This window comes from Bufo bufo, chromosome 3 (genome assembly GCF_905171765.1).
Source record: "Bufo bufo chromosome 3, aBufBuf1.1, whole genome shotgun sequence".
Lineage (NCBI taxonomy): Eukaryota > Metazoa > Chordata > Amphibia > Anura > Bufonidae > Bufo > Bufo bufo.
The window spans coordinates 505,031,706-505,041,122 of NC_053391.1; the positions used below are offsets into that span (position 1 = coordinate 505,031,706).

At 45.5% G+C, this 9,417-nt stretch overlaps 1 protein-coding gene across 4 annotated transcripts in view; it reads left to right on the forward strand.

Annotated features, from left to right (window-relative positions):
- The window catches only part of RBM26 (RNA binding motif protein 26), a 103,294-nt gene extending 94,636 nt beyond the window's left edge, over positions 1–8,658 (forward strand). For 3 of the 4 annotated variants that reach the window (XR_005777685.1, XR_005777687.1, XR_005777686.1), the window contains 2 exons: positions 2,807–3,733; positions 6,570–8,658. Coding sequence is in view for 1 of the 4 variants with exons in the window: in XM_040425325.1 (XP_040281259.1) it covers positions 2,807–2,896 (90 nt within the window). In the remaining 3 variants the exon portion in view is untranslated. Of the gene's footprint in view, positions 1–2,806; positions 4,234–6,569 lie in introns of those variants that run through there. The other variant, XM_040425325.1, reaches the window with a different exon arrangement.
- The last annotated feature ends 759 nt before the right edge of the window (positions 8,659–9,417 follow it).

Here is a 9,417-nt window from a genome sequence, read left to right on the forward strand (position 1 = left end):
ATTGGAGGAGGCCTCAATATCTCGTCCGGTAAGGGAGAGAAAATGCCACATGGTAAACCATAAAGCCAGACAGGAGTAACGGCTACAGCATCCGGAGATGGTGCAGGTACTCTACCTATGAAGGGATCAAGGTGGCAACTTGGTGCCCACTAGACACAGAGAGGGGCAATTCTGTGGCAATTGAAAGTGGCCTCTACATCTCGCCCGTAGGGAGAAATGTTGCCGCATGGAACACAATAGAGCCCGCCAGGGGTATTGGCTACAGCATCAGGAGATGGTGTAGGAACTCTACCTATGAAGGGAGCAAGGTGGCTGGAAACAGACAGGGGCAATTGCAACGGCAATTGAAGGCGGCCTGTATATCTCACCCGGCAGGGGGAAATAGTGCCACGTGGAACACCATAGAGCCAACCAGGGGTAATGGCTACAGCATCTGGAGTAAGTGTAGGAACTAATCGCCACGGCAACAAAAACAGGCCTGTATTCACTGATACAGGCTACTACAAAAGAACCTTTAGAGGCCGAGGAGGGTTACCAACCCTACAGAGGCGTTTGCCTGAATTATCAGCTTGCCTGGAACATAGCCCCTGGTGAGGGGAACCAGGAAGGTCTGTCGTGTACAGCCTACGAGGGCGCACGTACCAGAGACACCACGTAGGTGTCCCAGTTGCTAAGCACGGAGACGGCTGGCTTACCAGTGCGGTAATTACCTGTGCAGGTAGGAGAGCGCCATCCGAAAGTCCACTAGAGGGACACCGAAACCTGGGTAGGGTAGGTTCCTCCGTGCACGTTTGTCTTGACCTCACAGAGGGCTTCTGTATGGTGGAAGACCGCCTGATGCTCTGTTCCGAGAGAATCGGTGCAGAGGTGTCCCCAGAGGCAACTGACAGAGAAGGCTTCGTCACCAGCCTCAGGCCTGTCCTGGGGAGACCCAAGGATGCCGAGGAGGGGTGGAAGCTAGTTAAGACCACCAGAGGTTGGTCCGTGGGCTACTCCTTGCGTGACCCTGTATCGACGTGAGCCTAGGGGGGAGAGGAGACCGCAATTCGTGGGTAGCGCTCCAGCGACTCCGCCGGGGATTGGGCGAGTCAGGCCAGGTTGCCATGGTTCAACAAGGAGGGAGCCCATTCAGGGGGGACCTACACAAAAGGGTGGAAAAGGGGGGGGGCGACGACAAGGCGACCACATGGAAACCTCCGTAAGACAACGGACGCACGTGAAATACGTGGCGATCCGATGAGGAGGCTGGGAGAGGAAGCCCTCATAGAGCAGCAGGGCTGACCTAACTGTCCCCGGAGCCACTGTTCCAAGAGGTGCAGCAGCAGCAATAGATCAGGTGGCAGGGCTGCAGGAGAATGCAGCAATTGAGAGGAAGGAGAGGGGGGGGGGGGGCCTGCAGAGCAAATTAGCCAGAGGCTGCCTACCCGACCCCAGGAGCTGTGTCAGCGCGCCCCATGCAGGAGAAGATGGACCCGGTGAAGAGAAAGAAGCCGGCAGCCGGAGGAAGAACCGCCCCTCTGACAGAGCAGGGCAGCTGGAGCTGGATTGGGTAAGGAGCAGAGGCCCCTCCCACGGAGGGAGGGAGAATGAGAGAGCCCGGGAAGCCAGGAGTGGGCGGAGAGAAGGCTCCGCCCCACGTGACGCTGGATTGGGCAAGGAGCAGAGGCCCATCCCAGGCTCCTCCCACGGAGGGAGGGAGAATGAGAGAGCCCGGGAAACCAGGAGTGGGCGGAGAGAAGGCTCCGCCCCACGTGACCTGCGGCCTAGTCGGCCGAAAAGCCGGGGCCTAGATTAGGGAAGTGCAGCCGGAACGGACGCTTGCGATCGCAGGGGCGTCCTGAAGCCGGGAGGAACACAGGGCCGAGGGAATTGAGGAAGCCCTCAGGAAAAACACCCGAAAATGACCCCCATTAATGCTGCGGCTTCTGTGAAAGTGCCGGACCCAGAAGAGACATGGGCCTCTCTGCAGGTATTTTGGCCCCCAAATAACCCCCCCTTCATGGGATAGGGGAGATAAAGTGGGTGGACCACCCAGCAAAGTGCCCCAGACCCTAAGAGGCCATGGGGGGGAGTTGGGGAAGGAGGGAGGTAGAAGGGGACTACAGGGCCCCCACAATGGATCCGGATCTCTACTTACCTTCCGATGTCTTCAGGCGCAGCAATGACCACCCCCTCGGCGGACTCAACACGGGAGCCGTGGGTCTACCGGAATTCCACTGCGGAAGCAGTTACAAGTGGGGACTGGGTGGCTGCCAGGTACCTGAGTACGCGCCCGCAGGGGGGCAACTAAAGTGGAACACGATGGAGCCACCCCTGCCGCAGGCCGAAACCTGCAGAGAAAGAAAAAAATGATTGAAGAAAAAATAAAATAAAAAAGTAGCAGGATGACCTGCACAAAAAAGCAGGTCAGGTCTGCCTCCTATGGACACTAGAACAAGACTGAGCTGCCTAGTGTCTGTGGAGAGGGTATAGCCCAACGGGGAGGAGCCAACACTTTTTTATGTCTAGTGTCGCCTCCTAGTGGTAGTTGGACATATACCATGGTGCTGTGTCCCCCAATGCCATGCACGAGAAAATACAAATTTTTGTGAGATTGCTACCTTAGGCTTCATAACTAATGCAGTCCCTACAGTTGTTGCTGCATAAGCTTACCATGCCTAGATTTAGAGCAGTACAGGAGCAAGGCATTTCTTGGCTGAGTAGCAGACATATAGCATGTCAATAATTTAACTTAGGTGAAGATTTCTTTCACATAAGACTTTGTTTGACTTGGTTTTGTTCCATTACTTTATTTTTAACTCTCCAGTTTCCAGAAGAGACTGCAGTGGATGACTCTTTGCTGCAGGATGATGATGAGGAGGAAGAGGAAAATGAGCCTCGTTCTTGGAGGAGATGATTCCTTTTTGCCTTTGTGATTGAGCTCTCGATATCTGGACTGCCGTTTAGTTGAACTAAAGCACTTTTCCATGGGATGTGTTCCTGCATTTCTGTGTGAAAAGATATGCTGGACGATTGGCTTGAACTCAGGACGTGAAAGCCTTCTGTAGTTGTCACATTTCAGTAAATGATTGCACAATGCATCATCATAGACACATATGCAATGGTTTTATTACTTACACTTTGCTGGGTGTACAGTTTAGTTTTTAAGTTAAGGAAGTTGTGAAAATGCAATTTAACTTTTTTTTTCCTCACAAAGAATTTGCTTTAAAATCTATGAATGTTTTCAGACATAAGTAGATGAATGCTAAAATGGAAATCTCAGTTGCTTATGAATACATAATGCATAGTGTAGGCTTTACTATGTAGTAGCCTTTTTGTTGAGCTCATTTTGTGTACGTAACTTACGTATTGGGTTTTAAAAACGTTGTTCAAATGCTTTGCAAAAAAGTCCATGTGACTTCAGTATGTGCAAAAAAAAAATAAAGTGGAATGGTCCAAGAAAGATGACAAAAACTATAATGAAAATCCAGATCTGTTGACAAATGAAACAAAAAAAAAAAAAAAGTAAAAAAAAAAAACGTAAAAAAAAAAATACAAAAACCATTCCAATGGTTTAACTGTAAATATTTGTTGTTATGATAAATGACACCTCCATTTCCTGTGCAACATTTTCTGCATTTTCTGATATGGAAAATACGTTGTGTTACATCGTGATCGGGTGCCGTCTGTCAGACAGAAACGTGTACCATGTGGGCGACCATCCACCTGAATTGAGAAAAACAAGACAATGTTGGTGAGTAGCATGTTTATATGATGCATTTACCTGAAATGAGTGATTTATGGGAACATGTAGCCCATCGTAGTATATATACTCTCCACTCCAGACTGAAATGTTATTAAGGAGGTTATCCTGGGAAAGGATAGGTCATCATTAGACTTGAGTGAATCGACCTTCAGATCACAGATCTGGAGTCGATTCGTTCAAATACTTCAATTTTAAGGCTTTATCCATACAGGATTAAAATGTATTGGCTCCGTGGAGCCAGGGTTTTTTCTCGCTTGAAGTCGCACAAGACTTTGGTTAATTCCTACTGTATGCATATCTAGTATTGAAAAACAATATAAAATAGCAATCCGAACTGGGCTTCAGTACCTAGGTACCAGCCTGTACCAAAGCCCAGTTCGGATTGCTATTTAAAATTGTTTTTCAATACTCAGTTATGCATATAGTAGGAATTAACCGAAATACTGCGGCTCGGATGCGGACCAAAACAACTGTCGTGTGCATGTACAGATACAGCATTAAAGTGGAAGTATTTGAACGAATCGACTTTGGATCCATGATCGGAAGGTCGATTAGCTCAAGCCTAGTCATCATTATCAAATCAGCGGCGATCCAAGTCCCGGCATACCCGCTGATCAACTGTGTCAGGCAAAGTTCTGGTGAGCGATGCAGGCTCCAAGGACAGTGCCGTACATTGTATAGTGGCAGTGCTTGGTATTGCAGCTCATCCCTATTGACTTGAATGGGGCTGAGCTGCAACTAGGCCACGTCACTGATGTACAGTGATGTCACATGGCCTAGGAAGAGGGTGTAGCGCTCAAGGCCTCTTGACCCCTCTCCCCCGCAGATCTGGTACTGATGACCTATCCCGAGGATGTCATAAATATATTTTCCTGGATAACCCCTTGATACAGTAACTGTTAATGTCACTCACATGTATGAGGGCCTCATGCACACAACCATATTTTCTGTCCAGAATTAATCTGCATTTTTTACAGATTGGTTGCGGTCCCATTCATCTCAGTGGGGCTGCAAAAGATGTGGACAGCACGTTGTGTGCTGTCCACTAGGGATCGACCGATTATCGGTTTTACCGATATTATCGGCCGATATTGAGGATTTTGAATGTTATCGGCATCTATTTTGCTGATATACCGATAACGTATTGGGAACACAGAACAGCGCGTTCTGTGTTCCCTCCGCAGCACAGGGGAGAAGGATGCAGTGTCTCCTCCCCCTGTGCTGCTGCTGCCGCCAATAGCAGGAGAGGAGACAAGAGGAGGGGAGGGGCTGTGGCCGCTGCGCCACCAATGAAGAGGAGTCTTTCATTAATTCATATACAGGAGGTGGGAGCTGGCTGCAGAATCACATAGCCGGCTCCCGACCTCTATGAACGGCAGCTGCGGTCCGCGGTAGTTAACCCATTAGGTGCCGCGGATCGCAGCTACCGTTCATAGGGGTCGGGAGCCGGCTATGTGATTCTGCAGCCAGCTCCCGCCTCCTGTATATGAATGAGAGACTTATTATGTTCATTGGTGGCGCAGTGCGCCCCCCCCCCCCCCCAAGCCCCCTAGTATTAATCATTGGTGGCGCAGTGCGCCCCCCACCCCCATCCCAATAGTAAAAACATTGGTGGCGCAGTCCCCCCCCCATCCCAATAGTAAAATCATTGGTGGCAATGGCCACAGGATCCCCTCTCTCCTGCTCCTCCGATCGGAGCCCCAGCAGTGTAAGCCTGGGGCTCCGATCGGTTACCATGGCAGCCAGGACGCTACTGAAGCCCTGGCTGCCATAGTCGGCTCCATGCTGCTGTGTGCACAAAGCACAGAGCAGCAGGGACAGTGTGAGATCCTATTCACCCTGATAGAGATCTATCAGGGTGAATAGGACAAGGGTTCTAGTCCCTAAGGGGGCTAAAAGTTAGTAAAAAAACAAAAACAAAACTTAAGTAGAAATGAAAAAGATTTTCAAAAAAAATAAAATACACGTTAACAATAAACATTAATTTTCAGCAGATTTGTGTAGGAAAAAATTTTTTTTCCTCAAAAATAAAAATACCCAGAATATCGGTATAAATTATCGGCTATCGGCCTGAAAGTTGACAAATTATCGGTATCGGCCCTAAAAAATCAATATATCGGTCGATCCCTACTGTCCACATCCATATGTCCCCGCAAAAAAGATAGAACATGACCTACTTCTATATAACATTTTACAGGAGTTTGAAAAAAGGGTGGGGGGCATGTACACGGCTGAGAATTGTGTTTTGTGGATCGGAAAATAAATATGGCTTTGTGCATAAGGCCCAACTTACACTGGAAATATGAGATATATTGGTTATTATGGGTTCAGGGATTACATTCTGCCTCCAGCTTCAAATGGCTGAATATCAGTATACAAGGCAAGTTTCACACCACTCGCATGCATAGGACTCTTGGTGGTTGGTTCTTTTCTCCCTAAGATGTACTGGCCTCATCTGCACAATGTGCATGTGCCCGATTTCTAGATCTCATCCACACTGCAGAAAGAACATGCAGAGGACATTGACCGAATTGGCAGCATGTCAATTTATGCTGCGGATTTGATTGTTTTCAATGCATAGGGTGAATCCCATATAGATCCTGTCCAATAGTGTGTAACTCGCACGCACGTTTTTGCCTTAGATTTGCCACCGGTTTTGACACAGATTTTTTTTTTTCCTCCTAGAATTTACACTACATGTGGGTATACCCTATTTCCGTATTATGGGTTTTTTCTAGAAAGGCTTTCAGAGATGTTAATTTTTTTTGTTTGTTTTAGATGCCACACGCAGTTTGAGAATAATTTTAATATTTTTCACTTGTAGGTGATGTGGATTAAGAGTTTTAGAACATTGCCTGTTGCAAGTACTTTCTCCAAAAAACAGGTAGCGCATGCTTCGTTAGTTTTTGTGTGTAAAGGGGGGTTTGTTGTACATTGCCCAAGAAGACTTCAATGCCTTCCACTGAACTTTTTTGTCTAGATTTCATTTTACAAATAGTTTTTATTTCAGTTTTAGCCATTTTTCCCAATTCTAGTGTGTTAGTGTTCTCTACAAAGTACAACTTTTGCAACTTAGCTTCCAGCCTTAAATCTTAAAGCCCATGAGATAAAATGCAGTTACAGAAGGGAGGACCAGACTTAACCATGCATCACACCTTTAATAAAACACAGTGGACATGAAGACTTCCACCATCTATAAAACCTCCTGGTGGTAACATAGATCAACTCCTGGTGGGAGAACGTGTAATGCAGGGATGTGTCCTAGAAGTGATGCAAGAAGAAATATTTCTATGATAGAATATGATTTGTTTTCATTAAACCTAAAGGGTCACTTTGCTTTCAGGAAACTTTTGATATGTCATAGAAAAAAGTTTTGTTCAGTGGTGGGATCCCTAGAAGGAGGAAAGAGAGGAGCTCTCTTATTGCACGTGAGGAAATGAGACGGACTCAATAACAAGTCTTTGGAGCCATCTCAATTCTGTGTCCTGCAGCTTGGAGACTGAGCGCGATATGCGAGCACTTCTCCCCTCGTTTTAGAGATTGGTGAGAGTCTCACTCCTCTGACTCTCACCAATCCAAATTTTTGATTTCTCTATTAAAAGTTTTAAAAAAAAAACTGAATAACCATTTAACCCAGTGTTTTTCTTCAGGCATGGCAGCAATTATTCATTAAGTTGTGTTTCTTTTTGGCACCAACACTGCTTAGCAGAAACCAAAATGCAAATGAGCCTCTGCTGAGCTACAAAGGTCGTTATCTGGGGGTGGAAATGTCAGATCTGGGCATTGTGCAGTTGGATGTTCTAAATGCCACCGAGGCACAGTACCTGCACACAGTTTACACTAATTGCCCAGATGAACTTTTTCCTGCTGCTGTTTCAAGTACAAATAGTGGTCATCAGCCCCAAATGTGTAATAGTGCTCCTAGTGGTTTTCTAAAGCAGACAAGGTCTGTAATAATTTACATTTATTAGATGGTTTGTCTGGGAATTTATATTGATGGCCTTTCCTCAATATCAGATTGGTGGGGGTCCAACACACAGGACCCCTGCAGTTTCTTCATAGGCCACTGAGCACAGCTGCTATACAATGTACAGCTCTGTGCTTGGAAGGCTGCCGGGAGCTCCGGTGAGTGCAGCAGCTGATCGGCGAGGACCCCGCTGATGTCATAATGATGACCTATCCTGAGAATAGGTCGTCATTATCAATTCCTGGATAACATCGTTAATCCTTTTATTATCTGTAGGTTATCGTCTGCTTCTTGTAAACCAAGAATATAAGTGCAGAGTTTCATTCACGGCTTGTTTCTCTCTTGCAGGTTGATCCTTCTGTTTTGGTGGTATCCCATAAAGCAGCAACACACACATTTGCACTACTAAACAGTGGATTTTCCCTGTTGTCTGACACACAATTGTTTTTCTTCTGTACATTAGTCAAATACGTTTTCTTCCTACTTGGTTATCTGCAGTCTTTAGTGCTGTAACTAAAACAGTTCCCATCTTAATCAAAGCTCAGACTAATAGCATGGAATCATTCAGTTTATGAAGTAAGTATAAATCTTGTACATCTTTAGAGAATCCACATACATAGAAAAGTGCCTGATTTGAGCAGGTGTCGATGTACAGACTGTATACACCTGAAAGGTCTGCAGGAAGCTACATATGGAGCTGTACAAGTGTGCATAGGTAAAAAAAGATTATCAAAGGGTATAAACACCTTTGCTATGATATATTTTTTTGCTTCATAAATGCGACATTAAACAACTTTTTTTTTTTAAATAGTTTTCATTAAAAATTTCCTACCATTTTGCTTTTGCTGTTTGTGTGTGTAAGTCCTTCACCAAGCTACTTATTATCCAGAACCTGACATAAATCCATGAGAACTCGGCTCCAATTTCGACAGCTCTTTCCCTGCCTTAACTGATTATTAGAGATAGCAGGGAAAGGGAGGGGGGGAGGGGTTTGTTTTTTAGGGCAGATCGGTGTGGTGAGTAGAGAAAGCATCTAAGGAGGGCTGCTCACGTGGGCTGTAGATAAAGAGAAAAGCACACACAAGTCAGGGAGAAGGCAGCAGCGGTATAAAAAAATAAAACTTCAGTGAAGATTGTACACTGAAACATACACAAGGTAACCACAATCATATGAAAAATAGTTTTCTATGTTAAAGGTTTCGGTTGACTTTTTAGATTGTTTTCGGATCAGGTGAAGATCATGTCCCCTTGGATTATTTATTTTAATTTTTCACTAAACTTCTTAATACCTGGCAATTATTTTTAGTGATGACAACTATTCATTGCCCTACATAGTTTATTGCATGTTTTGTATTTTATTAAGAAATTCTATTAAAAAAGATCAATGATCCAGGGGGACAAAATCTTCACTTGTTCCACATTTTCTATGTGTAGTTTGTTTATTAGGCAACGCAAGTGGGTGAAATCTTCAAATTTAGCTGGACTTTAGTATGTAATTGCATAAAAATTTTAAAAAATGATCTGTGTCGTAAAGGCTGACTTGCATTCACGGGAATAGCTGTGGCTAATGAGATCCATGGTGCTCATGTTCTCCCAACAGGTCACATTTGAGGATATTCCTTAGGGAGAACTGCTGTGTCAATTCTAGAAGTATTGAGGTCCAGAGTTGAAATACAGGGGATCTGTGGGTTTCCTGGGGACAGGC